The 17,001-nt window shown below is 41.3% G+C and overlaps 1 protein-coding gene across 7 annotated transcripts; it reads right to left on the bottom strand.

Annotated features, from left to right (window-relative positions):
• Positions 1-100: 100 nt before the first annotated feature.
• kdm4b (lysine (K)-specific demethylase 4B) lies at positions 101-16,801 on the bottom strand. 7 transcript variants are annotated; one of them, XM_085927896.1, is made up of 22 exons: positions 16,644-16,801; positions 15,266-15,725; positions 14,659-14,834; positions 14,371-14,485; positions 13,610-13,803; positions 12,313-12,362; positions 11,280-11,383; positions 10,836-10,973; positions 8,819-9,015; positions 8,481-8,728; positions 8,217-8,362; positions 7,985-8,120; positions 7,144-7,307; positions 6,581-6,785; positions 5,787-5,863; positions 5,605-5,660; positions 5,072-5,180; positions 4,414-4,602; positions 4,030-4,206; positions 3,694-3,813; positions 3,081-3,173; positions 101-2,479 (listed from the first exon to the last, which is right to left on the bottom strand). In XM_085927896.1, exons 2-22 carry the CDS (start codon positions 15,695-15,697, stop codon positions 1,904-1,906), a joined length of 3,702 nt encoding a protein of 1,233 aa, XP_085784022.1. In that variant the 5' UTR covers positions 15,698-15,725; positions 16,644-16,801; the 3' UTR covers positions 101-1,903. The 7 variants fall into 7 exon arrangements, with proteins under 7 accessions (XP_085784022.1, XP_085784027.1, XP_085784029.1 ...); XM_085927901.1 differs by having other exon boundaries at positions 7,144-7,304; XM_085927903.1 differs by having other exon boundaries at positions 7,985-8,105.
• Between the last annotated feature and the right edge of the window lie 200 nt (positions 16,802-17,001).

Below are 17,001 nucleotides of genomic sequence, written 5' to 3'. Positions count from 1 at the left end.
TGAATTATGAATTATTCATCTCCTCTTCACTAAGAGTTTTTGGTCCAAGGATATAAACAATTTTGACATCATGAGACCGTACAGACAGACATATAATCTGTTGATGTTCAAGCCACTTTAATTCCTAAGAAATAACTTTTTTTTTATGGTTTCATTTCAATTGGACATAAAACCAAACATGTTCTCAGTTGAGAGTGTATGGGGGTGGTGTTCATGTTTGACATATACAGATTTCAATCACAATACACAAGACCTATGCTATGTACAAGATGAAAGTGGAAAATAGTCCATCAGTAGTTTAAGATCTCTGCAACACAAACGGCCGTAGAAAACAAACACATAGGTGCGGCTTCAAAGTGATCTGCCTCAGTAAAGCCTGTAAAAAATTGAAAACGTCCATGTTTGCAACATCGATCCATAATATGATTAGAAAAGATACATGGTATAATCATACGACATAGAAGTTATACATTGCATCATACCTTCGGGTTCCTTTGTTTATACAACCAATTTACAAAAGGAAATCGATGATTTTTAATGGACTAGATCACCAGAAGATCCTCACCAGTACAAAGCCCTCAACTTTATTTTGTGAATGTAGGAACCCTGAGACAAGTATTGCAAGGGAGTCACCAAATGACCATTAAATAATAATACATACGAGGTCTTTTTTTATGAACTACCTTTACATGTTCACAATGCATTCTGTGGACTGCCTGAATATCTGAATACATAATCTATTAGACTTCATTCAATATCAAGACATTTAAATACTGACTTTACCAATACGATTTATACCCATTGTCCTATTTATTTACCCCTTGCTGGAAAACACTAGTGAAAATGTTCTGGTAAAGAACATTGTATATATGCGACTTTAGTTTTAAAGTCACAATTTGCTCGACTGAAAAATAGATCTTTGAGTTGCTGGTTACTCGTACATTTAGAAACAAAACGATTTTGTACAGGACGCCGCCTAATTAATAACTACCAGATCCGGCAAAATGATCTGACACATTTGTAGGTTTAATAAAATGCAAATTAAAGAAACAAAAAAGTTTTTTATTTTTATTTTTGAAAAGTACGTATAATGCCATTTTGTTTTGTTTCATTTCCGTTTCGTTTCAGTTGCTAACATGAATTGGACCGGTGAGCATCGCGCTTTCATTGTGGAAACGTTTATCAAGAACGAATCAGTAACTGCAACACAACGAGCGTTCCGTTTGTGCTTCAGACTTGGTAGACATGATCTTGTACCTGCTCGAAACATAATCTTGTTATGGGTTACTAACGTCAGAGCCAGTGGATCAGCATTGAAACAAAAATCAACTGGCCAACCTCGCACTGCCAGAACTCCAGAAAATGTGGCAGCGGTAAAACCAAAATAACATTATTCGAAAACTAACCGAAAATGAGATGAAACGCAACAAAACAAAATGGCATTATATGTACTTTTCGAAAATAAAACCTTTTTTCGTTTCTTTAATTTATTTGCATTTTATTAAACTTACAAATGTATTAGCTTTCTGACACCAATAAAGTGAGCCAACCATTAATTAAACATTGTAACGAGGTACTGAGTTGATACCACCCAGAGGCAACACAAGTAACAGAGACAGTTCAAAATAATAATAATAATTAAAAACAACTGGAAAAACTGCCTTCCACCACCACCAACAAAAATAATAATTTTAGCAGAACAAAATGGCGGGGAGAACCCACCCCCACCCCATCTTGCTGCTACAAAAGCGTCACTGCAATGAATTTGTCAAAACGTTACATGCATTAAGAGTTCTTTCATGTCTGAGCGCTGTTGAAACACACGTCCAGTGTTTGCAGCACCCGCCACACTTTCCCTCTATTAGCATCCATTCCATTGATAATAGCAGAGTGGAGCTGTTGTCTAAAACAGAGTTCCTGGCGCCTCGTCCTGGGGGAAATGTGAATGCAAGAGGGTCTCCATGTAGGACACGTAGCCGCTGCTCGGTATGTAGCTGTCCGACGTGTTCTGCGCGGGTGGGGGCAGTACAGAGGATTGTGCCGACAAAAGGGGATCAGAGTTCAACTGGCACTGGAAAGGGTTGGTCTGGGGAATAAGTGTTGGGTCAGAGGCCAAGTTCAACTCTGTCAAAACGTGGGACAATGCGCCGCCTGTGTCCATCGGAGCCGCCTCTGGAAGCATGGGAGCAGCACTGGGGGGCTCTGGTATCGTTGATGCTCTTGCTCTCGTGGGGGACAGAAACTGGGAGACTGGCAGTTTACTTGTGCTGCTATACTGCATTGATGCTGGTGTTGCTACACGGGTGGTCGGGTGGGGTGAAGATGTCGTCGCCGAAGGGGTGTTGGCGTGTTGGGTGGACGTAGATGGCAAGGCGCTGGTGCACTGAATCGGAGTGGAGTGAAGGCAGCGACGCTTGGCTGCTCCGGCTCCGTTCGCTCCATCGGCTAAGGAAGTCTCATCTTGGGATGTGGGAATGGCCTAAAACACCCAATCGTGCAGTAGTTTGAATACATTGCGTCCATTCGTGCATTTTTGCCAAGTTTATATAGAGAAACAAGAGCAGCTAATAAATATGTTCAAAAGCTTGACGAATAAGGAGATTGTGCATTTATTTCATCTAAAACACCTGATGTGATGTCATAAGAGTTATCTGACCATCTGCCCTCTAAATAAAATAAGGATAAATAAGATTTTCCTTAGGGCGCCTCGGTAGCGCACTGCCGCCTCATAGTTAGGAGGGTGCGGGTTCGATTCCACCTCCGGCCCTCCCTGTGTGGAGTTTGCATGTTCTCCCCGTGTCCGCGTGGGTTTTCTCCGGGCACTCTGGTTTCCTCCCACATCCCCAAAACATGCTTGGGAGGCCGATTGAAGACTCTAAATTGCGAGTGCGGATGTTTGTTCGTCTCTGTGTGCCCTGCGATTGGCTGGCAACCGGTTCAGACTGCTGGGAGAGGCTCCAGCACGCCCGCAACCCCCGTGGGGACAAAGCGGTTCGGAAAATGGATGGATGGATGGAAGATTTTCCTTACTGGGTCCCAATTAAATAGAAGCAAACAACAGCCCCCAGAGAAATACTCACAAGACGAGTCCTGACCCTCTTGGGCAGTTCTTGGTCCAGCAGATGGATCTCTGATTGTTTTAGCAACAGCTGACTTTTGTCCTGAAACTCAACCTGCAGATTATAATAAAATGTAATTGGATGATGGTAAAAAGAAAAAGATCAAGAACATCAAATTATTGTTACATAATGTGAGATGATCAGCTGACTTAAACAGTGGCAGTCATTGAGACCAAAGAATTATAAAAACATAGTAACTCATTTTCTGGCGGCTCGGTGGTACACTGGTTAGCACGTCCGCCTCACAGCTAGAAGGGTACCGGTTCGATTCCACCTCCGACCCTCCCTGTGTGTAGTTTACATGTTCTTCCTCCGGGCACACCGGTTTCCTCTCACATCCCGAAAACATGCTTGGTAGGCCGATTGAGCACTCCAAATTGCCCCTAGGTCTGAGTGCAAGTGTGGATGGTTGTTTGTCTCTGTGTGCCCTGCGATTGGCTGGCAACCAGTTCAGGGTGTCCCCCGCCTACTGCCCGATGACTACTGGGATAGGCTCCAGCACGCCCGCGACCCCCGTGTGGACAAGGCGGTACAGAAAATGGATGGATGGATAGTAACTCATTTTCTTTTTCACCTGGTAAAACCTATGGTTGTGTTGTTTGACAAAGGAAGCATTGAGATCTTGCCCGTCGATTGTGCTGACCACGATCAACTCCCCCACATCAGGAGGACCTCGACACAGGCAGTCATGACTCTAACGGAGAAAGGACATGAGAAGATGAGGGGTCATTTTCTAGAGGACCTGATTCACTTGCACTTCACTGAAGTGCTATACGATGCCGTGTTCTGCTGTTTAGGGCTATTTTATTTTGTGCTTTTCGAAAACAGCTACAATGACACATTTGTGTTAGTTTCGGAAACTTTGGTTTGTCCCTACGATCTAACACTCCCTCGGCTGTAAGGCACTCACTGTTATGTTTTCTGGGTATATGTTGTCACAGTACGAGCCGTCGTCAAAGTTGACCTCGTAGAAGGTTTGCGTTGCCATGCCGATGATGGTACAATGGTAATACCAGCTATCGGTGTTGCGGCCAATTACCCTTTGACCCAGTGTCGGGCTCTTGGGGATTTTGGCTGGTGCCCGTGGCTGGGGGAAAGAAAAAAAATACAGTACTATAAAAACATTTCTTCAACAATGCATCCAATGCAATGATGTAACTATAAAAATGTCTGGAAAAGCTTACTAGAACAGCTTAACTTCATTTGAGGTTTATTAGAGGCATTGTGAATGTTGTGTGAAAAGTTGCCATTTACATCCAATTAAATGGAAAACTGCTGTTAGATTAACCCTTACCTTTGGAGTTACTTCTCTATGCCTGTGACAGGTGACAGACACGACGTAAGGCCAGTCGGCTGGTGTCATGACAACTCCAGCAATTTGGGCGCAGGTCACATGAAAAGATGTTGCGCAGTTCTCTTCCGAACACTGGATGCATGCACCACGGTTCTTATTTCCACTCGTGCTATAGCAGAACACGCAAATCTATGATGGGGACAGAATGTAAAGACAATAAGCACACTGTCAGTTTTCAGAATTCATTACTGCCATCATGCCATCAAAGTAAGAGGAGATTGTCCATCTTGATGTCCTTTTTGGAAGACTTGCATCACATGTTCCATCACTGTTACCAAGCACCCCTTGGAGAGAGTATCCATTCTACAAATTGCTTCATTTCCTCAGAAGATTGAGAATATTAAACCCAGCCCAAGCCTGCCACAATTCTGGTTTTGCAGCAATTTGAATCTACTTTTAATAAGTCCATGGCGCAAACATTTTCCAGTCACTAAATATCCTTTGGTGTCTTTAATGCTCCTTTACCTGCCTTATGTCAGCTCAGCAGACCCGCATCTTTAACTTGTACCTTGATCCATGTTTAACCAGAGGCTAAACTAGGGTGGAGGCTCAATATTGTTGAAATCAACAGGTGTACTCGAATTGCATGTTCACTTACCAGATTTTTCCGTGTTTCTGGAACAGCACTGACGTCCACTGGCTCCCTCTCACTGGGATTGAGGAAACGAGCTTCGGCCACAGCAATAACACAGATGATGTGGACCCATCTGGAGCAGACACGCCAATGGAACTTTAACAATAACCACTGGTCATATAAAGTGAAGCCCCGCCAACAACTGATGTTAAGATGTGCCAGTAGTTTTGCTTGCATTACATTACCAATTTTAAAGTCAAACCTCAAATGGCTGACAGGTTTAAATTTTGAACGGTTCTACAGTTTGACCTTGAAAAAGATGAGTCTTGTTTCCATTATTTCCTATGAAATGCAAATAATTGTTTTTTTACCATCCAGGATAGGGTCTTACCAATCTGTGTGAGCGAGTGAGTGAGCGAGTGTGCGAGAGAGAGAGTGTGTGTGTGTGAGAGAGAGTGTGAGTGTGAGAGTGTGAGTGTGAGAGAGTGTGAGTGTGAGCGTGGGCGAGAGAGCCACACACAGTTCCCTTCTTGGCAATGTCGCCGACCACAACCTACCTGTTGTCATTGGTAACCTTCAAAGCTCCTCCCCGCAAGTTGCAAAGACAACACTCCTGAAAATGTAAATACATTGACAGGACAGAAATGTGTATTAATTCAGTTCATCCAATACTCCATATCTTGGCCTTATTAAAAACAGTCACATTTGCTTTGGGAATTAAGTAGTAAGTGTCACATACCACTGCCCAGGCGCCTACGACACATCGAGAGCATGTCCACTTTTTTTGGACTGTGTCTGGGTTGACGCCATAACAACCTTTGAGGGAGAAAGGTAATGTGATTTAACTGAGCGACTGCTTTCATCAACAATTTAGAACAAAAGTAGTGTTTGACAGTCGTTCGTAGAAGTGCTGTCTCCCCCCCAGCTGAGTCCAGCTCAGCCGTTGACTGCTAATGAACATGTATTTTCAAGGCCTTACTGCACCTTGAGGTGTAACAGCTGAGGATTGTTGTTTGTTTGTGACACTGCCTCAGCCTGAATGTGTTTGGTCAAACACGCATTTTTGCCGTGTACCAAGGTATGACTCAATCTGAAATTACACTATGCCTGCCATTTCTTTTCCAAATATAAGACAAGGAAGAGTTTTCTAAGCATCAGGGTTTTTTTATTTTCCTTTAGCCGCTTTGCTACTAAAGTCAAATAAAGAAGGACATCACATCACATTCGTGGCTCCCCATCAAAGGAGCTGTTACGAATCTTCTAAGTTTCTAAGTTTCAGCCTGCCACCTTAAAATTCAACACAGGCAACATTACAAATTTCCATGTCGGGAACACAAGATTGGCCTCTCAGATGTCCACAATTCATGCATAAAACGCGGTCCATTGAAGAACTGTGTAATACCGCCAGTGTGCATCTTGTTAAGCCATAACAAAAGCAAACAGCTATGTGTCACAGATGGTCAGAAAATTTTATAGGAATGCCGATGAATCACAAGTGGTCCTTCTGGTTGTTTGAAATTCTTTAATACTTACTGGCATGAACCTGCATGTTGCATGAGGAGCAACATATCAAGACGCTGGTTCCATCCTCCTCAATGTAGTTGCTAGTTGGGAGAGGCTCAGTGCTCCCTGTCCCAACACTAAAGCACATCTCAGGGACGATTGGACGAGTACGATCTCCATGGCATGGAATAGGGGTGGGTTGGCTGTCATTTGCATCGGTGGGCTCATTGTGCGGCTAAAAAGACAAGACAGAAATATAAATGTGTGTACTTAAGGTGCAATTTATACAGACGACAAAATATCAGGCTACAAAAGTGGTTAAATGTGACCACTTCCTATTCTGATTTCCAATTATTTTTTCCCCCCGCAAAAACACTATTGATATGGTGCAGTCCTTTTTCCCTTTGGAGTGATTGCTAAGCGCAAATGCAGCAAGAGTAATGCACCCCAGGTTCCAGGAGCAACATTCTCATGAGATTAAAAGAATTGCAGAAGCGTTCGATTCCCGGATCATTTGTACCTACACACCATGGCTCGATAAAAACACTATTTTCCATACGTAACCACAGTAACTTGCAGAATTGTGTAGGTACCTTTTTATAAGGACAGAAGAGGGAGCATACAGCGCAGTATGGCTGAAGTATTGACACAGCAGAATTGAAGGCCTTCTCAGCCAAGAAGTTGCGGGAGCGATTCTGCCAGAGGTGCTCTTGTTTCTCCATGCTGCTTTTCAGTGCCTCAGGTGAGGAAAGCTCTGCTGATAAATTGGGACAAAGTTAAGTATCTGAAAACGGTAGCAAGCATTCAGCAAGAAAAGCATTCCGTTTGGGAATATGGGACACTTAAATATAACTAGCTAATGGATGACAAATAGCAGAGGCTTCAACAACTCGCTCCCATCAGTTGAGAATCAATTTTTTTGTGAATCCCCGGAGCTACTGATCCAGACAATTTGTCAACTTTGAACAGGACACAGGAAGATTTCTCAGGTTTCCATTTAATAACAATTTTCTTATACCAGTCATGTTCTCATTTTCGTTGTCGTCCATCCACTTTCTTTAGGACAAACCTTTAGTTGGGTCTGCAATCACAGATCTTAAGTGACTTTTCTGGGAGTTTATTAGAAGTTATGAACCCTAATTTAATAGCTGACAGTCAGCACACAAAAACAAAACATAAAAAGCCAAGGCCTTTTCAAGATGTTAAGACATCTTGATTTTATTGTCACTAAAGAGAGATGAGACTATCGGTAGTTTGTTTTTCTCGCTCTGAAATCAAAAATGGGGGTGAGACAATAGCCGTAGGTGGAAAAAAAGAAAATCAAAGATGAGGAACAAGTAAACAGTTTAATATGGGTTAGCAGTAATCAAGGTCAAAGTTGAATTTTAACTTTCTATGAGAGTAACAGTAAAAAAAAAAAATATTCAATCATACCTTTAGAACCACTCGGATCTTGCTTGACAACAGACAAAGGAGACCGCATGGGTGGTTTGGTGAGAGGGTGGCGTCGGCTCTTCTTAACCTCTGTGGTCACCTTCATGTTAGGGTAGGTTGCCTGAGAAACAGTTTTCTGTTTCATTTGTAACAAACCACAAATCATCAAATTTAAAAACATGCTTGTATACTACAATCTATATAATAAATTAGAGGAAGACTTATATCATACCTTGTCGCAACTTATTTCTTCTGTGTCATCTGACAAGACAGACCGTGACGCAGCAAACTGTTCGAATGCTTCTTGAAATCCAGTAATGGCGGTAGTTTTGGACATTACATGACCATCCTCCGTCGTGCTCTGCTGTTGGGCCTCTGCTTCAGGCAAAGATGAGTGAAGAGGAAAAGAGTGTCTTATTTAAATTTTGCAAGGAGAAAAAAAAAAAAAAAAAAAAAAAAAACCTTTCACGCTTAGAATAGCTTTCAAACTCCTTACTCTCTTGAGCTGAGGTTTCAGTTGCTCGTGAAGCCGCTTCGGCAGCCTCCTGGTCCCTACGCTCCATGGCCTCAAGGGTGATCATGGCCTCTCTGGCAAGACGGTTCTCTCTCTCCTGCTTCCGCCGGGCTTCCCGCTCTTCTACTTGACGTTGGTAGTCAGCAGCGTTTAACTCAATGCCCTCTTCTGCCAGCACCTTCACCTCCTCAATCTTGAGACGGCGGAATTGTTTCATTTTATGCATGGCCCTGGGATGGTGAAGACAAAGTCAAACCACATATACATACAACTTGTATTTTCTGTGCAACCACACACTTAAAATAGAGACGCGGCTTCACCTCCGCAGAAGGTTGGCTCTGTATGCGACACGATGCTGTCTCCAGCGCTCCAATTCTGGGCTGCTCAGCTCTGTGATCCGACTGTGGTCCAACGTTATGATGTCTTTTCCTTGCTTCCACAGATCATAGCGATTCGGTTGAAGGCAGCGTACAAAAACATCCATGGAGATCTTGACCATATCTTTACGGCAGGTGCACTGGAGGAGAAAATAAAAAGTTTAATCAATCACTTTAGAAAGAAGTGTCTATGAGGTTATGTCACGCCATTCTCAATATGTTTGAAGTCCCTGTAAAGTGAAAAAGAAATGTCTTCTAAATTTGACACACTTTGCCAACTCAAACAACATCAACAACTTGGAGCAGCACCAAATTGTCCACACATTCTCTGATGCTATGTCTTATTTCTCTCTGATGTCTTTTACCTCTCGGATGTCTTGTACCAATAGGAATGCTCAAGTCTGTTTCACCAAAATTATAATAAGACAAGAGTTTCAATAAAGTGACAACTCTCGACTAGGTCCCAAAATTAAAAATCCCACCTATATTCAACCCTCCAAAACTATAGATGTGTTAGTTTGCGGCGGCATGCAAGAATCTTCTTCACTGCTGGAGGAGGAGGAGGAGCAAATAATCAGTTTTACTGTCCAAGAGAAGCACAAGTTAGAAATGCTTACTCTGAGAGTGTAATATCAAAAGGGCAAAATCTGAGCTATAAGGAAAAACATCCAAATGAAAAATACAATTGGGAGAGAAACGGAGACAGATTAAAACAAGATGGAGGACTAGAGGTGGATGAAAATATTTTGTTTCCTGGCTTGCTGTATTACATTCAAGTTGTATCAATTCCTGAGCTGTGCAGAGGAGCCTTGTGTTCAATTACAGAACAACAGAAGGGGCTGCTCTGCCCAGCAAAACAATATCTAACCTACACTGCATTTGAACACCACTTGAGTGGCACAAACATTAATATAAGCTGTCTTGTGGATGATGAAGGAAAACGGTGTGTGTGGGGGGGGACAGAAAGAGACAAATGAACATTGTTTCCGTCATTTAGTTGGCACTTAAAAAAAGGATTATTAAATGCCTCTCTGCTCTCCAACACAAATAGTCTCTTGCAATACTCTGAAATTGGCATCTATCACTGGCCATAGAAAAACTGGAGCATGCCACACAATAAGCCTCCACTTCAGACACTTGAGTGTGGGTTTGGTAGATTTCAAATTATTTAGTTTCACTCTTGGGGTGAATAAATAATAAATCTGTCAATGCATCTAAATCAATGCCACAGCTTCTCAACTAGCCACACCCATCTGGAGAGTACGAAATGTTGACTACAAGTGTAAAGAGAATATAGTCTTTCATAAGGTACGGGATTTAAAAAGAGCACGGTTTCCTCTCAAGACCACATAGTCCAATCGAGGTGGTCTCAAGAACAATTCCAATTCAGAAACTGCAAATTAAAACAGCTTCAAGTCAGATTTGCAGTATACAGAGTTCTAAGAGACAGGATAATTCTTTTTGTTTTATTAGGCTACAAATTGTATGTATGATATACATTTTGGATCATGACAACCAGCAGTACATCATAATCAAAGTTCACAGTAGGACAATATGTTTTGATGTCATATATACCGTAATTTTCGGAATATAAGTCGCTCCGGAGTATAAATCGCACCAGCCATAAAATGCACAATAAAGTGGAAAAAAAACATATATGACGCACCAGAGTATAAGTCGCTCTTTTGGGGCAAATTCATTTGTCAAAATCCATCACCAAAAACAGACATGAACGAGCAACAACAGGCTAAACGAATCCTTTGTCCCTTATGTAAACAACCGCCGTGCGGCGCCGGTGACATCGCTTGCAGTTCAAATTACAGTAATCCCTTGTTACATCGCGGTTCGTTTATATAAGTCGCTCCTGAGTATAAGTCGCCCCCCCAACCAAACTATGAAAAAAAAAGTGACTTATAGTCCGAAAATTACTGTACCTAGAAAAAAATCTGTATCATCTTACCTGAGAAGCTGTTTTGCCGTAGTCAACCCAACGCAAAGTGGCAAAGTTTGTGGATTCAGCACAGTTGAAGCCATGGTTGAAGCCAGCGTGGTAGCCATAAGGAAAAGTTATCATGAATTCCCCTTCATTCTGAGTAACCTGCTCACACAGACAAAAATGTACTTAATTAGATGCTGTACACAATATTTACTGAATGCACACACAAAGCTTCTATGCATATACAGTCAGTGTCAGTGTGCTCACTCCTGAGAATGTTCTAAGTTGGCAGTTGGTGACCACCCAATGCAAAGGACAGTTGTCAAACAACACAATTTTGCCAACCTCAATTATAAGTTGAAACAAGTGCTGCATGAATTTTGGCTGAATGAATTGTAAAGAAAATTTAACCATAAAATGTGATGATTACAGAAATGTCAATTTCCAATTTTTGAAATTGCTTCTTACCCTGTCAAAGGGAATACTATATTTCTTCAGGATTGATGGAGATATCAAAGTCATCTTGTGGCGAAGAAAAGCATCACACCCTTGGGAACTCCCAGGGAAGAAACCTGCAAGGGAATACAAACAACACAGGGTGTTGTTCAAGTCTATGTCACTTTGCAAAAACTCTGATCTTGGCAACTGGGCAAGAGCAGCAAGATAATTCCGGTTTGGCTTGAAAAGTGAAATCATTTTCTTAGCGGCAATCTTGCCAGGCCACTGTTATGTCACAATCAATGTTTTTTTCAGTTTATGTAAAACGTGGTTTGCGCTGATTTCATTGCTATTTACTAATGATGCCATTCTCTGGAAAGAAGGTGTTTTGTGTCTTAGAGTGTGATAGGAAGAATGAGTCATGGAAACGTGCAGAGAAATCACTCACTGCACTAGTCCCCAATTTCTGCCTACTACAGCCAACTGGTAGAATGTAGATATGTGAAGGAGCAGATGAAAAGATAAGGGCAACAACTGCCATTGTGGCAAATGCCAAAGGGAGCTTACAAGTAACTAGACCATTGTCACAGCCCCATTAGGCAATCCTAGGACACTCGTAACTGTCTCTTTTAGGATCCCATAAACCCTGAGACAGCCAGAGCAGGCCGGGGCTTTAATAGGTCAATGGATGCTTGTTAAATAATGTTGGTGCCCCTTTCCTTCCACTTTGTACTTTGCACTGCCAGCTGCTTTGAAACAAAGAGGAAGGTCGTAATCGGCATCTACCTAAAGCCTCTCTGCCAATATCAAACCTGATTGCAAAGTTCCTCTCGATATACACACCTAAATCTCAATTTTATGCAGATTTTGGGGTCCAGAATCTGAGATTCGCATTAACCCCGAAAGCGCATTGTATAGAAAGTATTTTCTTTTTTTTTTTTTTTTTTTTAGAAAGGCATACATTTAGACAGCCGAAAGGGTCCTTTGTTACATTAATTTAAGTCAGGAATGTTGCTTGTCGTGTTACAAAGGATTAGAATAAAAACAACAAATGGTGTCTTACCTTGTGCAAGTCTCTCCAGTCTTTTGCCATGCTCTGGTGGGATACAATACCTGCAAAGACAAAAGGCACTTCAAGTTTTTGGTTAATATTATTATGCATCATTTTAACTTAAAGAGCAAAAGAAATATGTGTGCTCTATACGACAGAGATTGTGAGACAAAGCGTCACACTGCCATCTATTGGCCTAATAAACAACTTCAGCTTTCCAACTGGGTTTGTTCAACAGCGTTTAACTAAAACCATCCTGTGGAATGTTTGGGACTATTAAAATGTAATATTGTCTGTGTCACCTTTTGTGCGCTTGATGAATAACAATGGTATAACACTGTGTGATATACCCAGAGGTAAAAAGTTGTGAAATTTATAATAAATTAAATTAATATAATTAAATAAATCAGATGTTTGATTTTTACAAATACAACAGTCTAAAAATAGACATGAGCTACACATCAAATTTCCCCAAAGAATTTAAAAAAGAAAAAAAAAAAAAAAACATCAAACCATTCCTGCATTCATGCTTAGGGCCACAGTTGCTTGGCAACCGAATGTCTTGATCCTGACTTTAAAGACATAGCACAAGCTTGAACTTTTACAAGTCTCTGAGGTTCTTTCTCTGTGGAACGTGTACTTTAAGTGCAGGTCATGAGAGGTGGCACAGCAGGCTATGATGTGCTTTTCTACCCTTCCAGACATAAAACAGACTGTCCACACTTGCACAATCAATACAGTGTGTAATAGTGTACCGATCCCTGTGATTACAGTAAACTAATCCCTTTTTTTTCCCCAAACTATCATTTAGTGAGCGAGACTGATTATCTTGGTGTTTAATCAAAATAAAACATTTGCTTTTACTTTGGGAAAACAAAGATCAACATTTTGGCCTAATTTCCAACATGTTACGGACAAAACTGAGTCATAATTGATCTAAGTTTTTTGTACAATAAATTTGAAATAATGTATAAAGTATAATAAAAGGGATGAAAATTACAAATAATTACTTGACTCGTCGATTGTCACAATAATTGGCAGATCAATCATTTATGAAAAAAATCATTAGTTGCAGCTCTATTTCCAAACAATTGTCGTCCACATACTTTTTAAATTCAATGTTTCATCTGGAAATCAAATCACATTCAACAACTTGTCTTTGGGGTTAGTAATTAGTAAATTAATATATGCTAAATAACACAAATAACTTTAATACTAAACTTTACTTCACTTGCTCCATGAAGCTACATCCCACTACTGTAGCGCAACATGTAGATATTGAGCTATCCAATAAGGAAGAGGGACTGACCAAGACTTGGACTGGCCAAAATGCAGGTAGTTGATGCTGTAGAGATCCATGTCCTCAGTGTGCCAGGCAAAGGTGGTCTTCCACATGCCAAAGTACAGATAGGGAGTGTTCACGCCATCGATGACAATACCACACTCCTGCTCCACCATGTCGAGCAGCGTGTTCAGGTGGCCGATGTTCCACTCATTAATGTCCTGATGAGGGAGGGAAGCACTCTTAACAGCATCAAACCAAGCAATAGGACAAATACACTTTATAGTCTACAGATTGGGCTTTCCTACCAAGGTAATCATAGACTAGATGATGTTTCAGATACTCCAGATATCATGGTTACTCAAAATGCCGGTGCAGCCTGTACGTTTGTAGTTTTACCACTAGATGGTGCAATAGCTTTGAAGATCCTTTATTGGGATGGTGTTTTAGGGCAGGACTTTTTGTATTTTGACCCCATTTCGACCTCTTGAAGCGCCTCCACATGCATATCCACAAAACCCTGACTCGTGTCTGGGCTGCCGGACCTTAAAATAATGCAGTGGGCCTTTGTTTATCTGGTAACTGGCTCGTATTCAGTCATGTTGAGGGTTGTACAGACATGACAGGGAGCTCAACATTGAGTCACATTATTGACTGATAAAAGGGTTATGCTTTGTTTAAGACAGTGTCCAAACCATTTTTTTCTATGCCTTAATTTAATTTGTGTGAGAATGAATGACATCCTAAAACTGACTGATGCACGCACACACACTTGACCAAACACAAACCTCATCATAGATGGATCCACTAACATCCGCCCCATAGATGGGAGAGACAAAAGTTAGGTTCTTCCAGTACTTTCTCTCTAGGTCATCAAAGTCTTTATGACGTGGTGTGCAATACCTAAAAACAAGACCCATTAAAACATATTACTGATGAATGGGCTGAGGTTTAGAGCAGTAAGCGAAGCATTTCAAGAATTTGAATGATTTAGAAAGAAACAGCAACAACCATTTATATATCCAAAAAGAATATCAAGTTGGCTTTGAGACCCTGTTGTGTGAATGCTAACTTACTTTTTACTGTTGGCCAGCTTGCGGTACTCGCCCACTGTCATGGATTTCTTCTGGATGTTGTACTGAGTAAACAGACCAGACTGACCAGTCACCACTTGCATGATGGGTGCTGGGATCACCATATCCTCAATGGCCTCGTAGGACTTCCGTGGTTTCCAACCTTCCGGTGGAATCACCTAGTTGGGGACATGATATTTAGCGTTTTCATACATTTATATTGTCGCCATCAGATGAAACATGTCTGCAGAGTGGCAATTTATTTAGTTGCAGCCTTATTTAGGAATTTCTCAAGGAATATATTCAAGCAGTTTATTCCCCAACTCCTCTCAAATTGAAGGTTGTACCCTGACGTATAAATTGAAGATGGTGATTTGAATTTGGCACCATTGAGACATAGGATTATGTATCATTGTTTAAAGACCTGCTCACATTGTGGTTGCTACACGCCCACTCTATGTGTGTCTTGACACGTGAAGAAATTGACGATAAAGCAGACTTTTGACTTTGAAAAGGAACCTGACCTGCCTGTTGGAGGTTTGCTGGAAGCTGCTTGGCTATCAAACATTGAAGTTAAACAACTAAATATGTGTTTGTGTGTTGTGCTCACCTTGGCCAAACCAGCACGATGAGCTCCTTCACTCTCCATGTAGACAATATATTTGGCAAAGTCTTTAAATTCCTCCATGGTTGGACGAAAAGTCATGATCTTGCAGTTGGGGTTCTTAGTGCAGGACGGTGGTGGTGGTGGTGGTGGTGGTGGTGGCGGCGGCGGCGGCGGCGGATCCTGGGGCAGCTCAGAACCAGAGGCAAGGCTATTAGCAATATGTGGTTGTGGAAGCTGAGGCTCAGTGGCAGCCGGGCCAGGAATGGAGTAGGAGGTCACCACTGTCTCGTGTATTTCAGTTAGCAATGGCTCCTGGATGGGAATCCCATTTTGAACTTCTGGCTCCTGGACTGGAAGCCCTTTTTGAGCTGCAGCCCGTGATGCTGGAACAGGGTGAGGAGGCACCATTGCATCCATGGCTATGTTGTTCGCCATTGGGGACACCTAAATGGTTGCAGGTAAACTTGAAAGAGAAAATGTGGACAGTCAGTATTTTTCAGCTTGCAAATTGCCCAAAAAAAAAAAAAAAAAAAACTACTAAGCACAGCAATTAAAACAATAAAAACTGTGCAATACCATTTCATGAAACAAATCAGACTTAGATATATATAAAATATATAATTTTTGCATTTTTGGACATAAAGAGACGACAGCTATTCAATGCTGATGGCTTGTGTTGTTGCCAGACCCATGTACTTGAAACACAAGAACACGCACACATATACATATATATATATATATACACACACATATATATATACATATATATATATATACACACACACACACACACACACACACACACACACACACACACACACACACACACACATAAATATACCTTATCTGCCTTTTAAATGAGTGGCGTTCCCCGTTCTTTAAAACCAAAACAAATGAGGGCCTACACCAGCTAGTTAACGACGATTCAACATAGTGAGTCGTTTAGTCAGTTACGAAATATTTTCAAACTATAGAATTGACCAAAGTATTTGATTCCAATTTAGATCACAGTGGGTTGGACGTTACTTTTAAAAAAAAAAAAAAAAAAAAACAGTTGCTAATGATAAGACTAGCAAAGGGGAACTAGAACTACTATGAAAGCTAACGGTGTACAGGACAAACAACAAATATCAGTTTAAGGCAGCTTCTGCTTGAAAAGCATGCATTTCAAACACATCCTACATTCCAATTAGAATTGGTCATGGAATTACGTTTGACGGCGATCTTCCATTGCCAACTGAGGTTAGCTCCCATTTAGCACAGCCGTACGGGCAGTTAAATGGAAGGAGGGGGGAAAAAACAAAACATCACGACGACTACACGTCGATTAAACAATAAAGGGGAATGATGAACATGATGGCACAATTTAGAAACGTGTTACCTCCTGCAGCAGCGTGTCCCTTTTCTCTTTTTTTTCTCAATAGATTAAATGTCGTTTTCTACCAAATTTAGTGTGCCGAGCTGCTTCTAGCATTTAGCAAGCTAAAGCAATTCGTGTCACGCCCACACCTAGACCCGAATTTTACAATTGGCTGAATTACACCAATAATACGAGTTTACCACAAATTTGTCGTCAATACGATTGGCTCTTTGGATTGCAGACAGAAAAGGTAGCCAATGAAAGCCGGCGATGATATGCCACTTAACGGCGTATATGTCGTCAGCTGCTGATTATGCCGAGCACGTACACACTTCACAAATCTTAAAGAAAAAAAAAAACCAATACGAACACGTTGAGT

The sequence above is a fragment of the Syngnathus leptorhynchus genome, chromosome 13 (assembly GCF_054491065.1).
Source record: "Syngnathus leptorhynchus isolate UIUO chromosome 13, UIUO_Slep, whole genome shotgun sequence".
Lineage (NCBI taxonomy): Eukaryota > Metazoa > Chordata > Actinopteri > Syngnathiformes > Syngnathidae > Syngnathus > Syngnathus leptorhynchus.
Note: the sequence above shows the minus strand (reverse complement) of the source record. Positions and strands in the feature narration are given on the sequence as shown.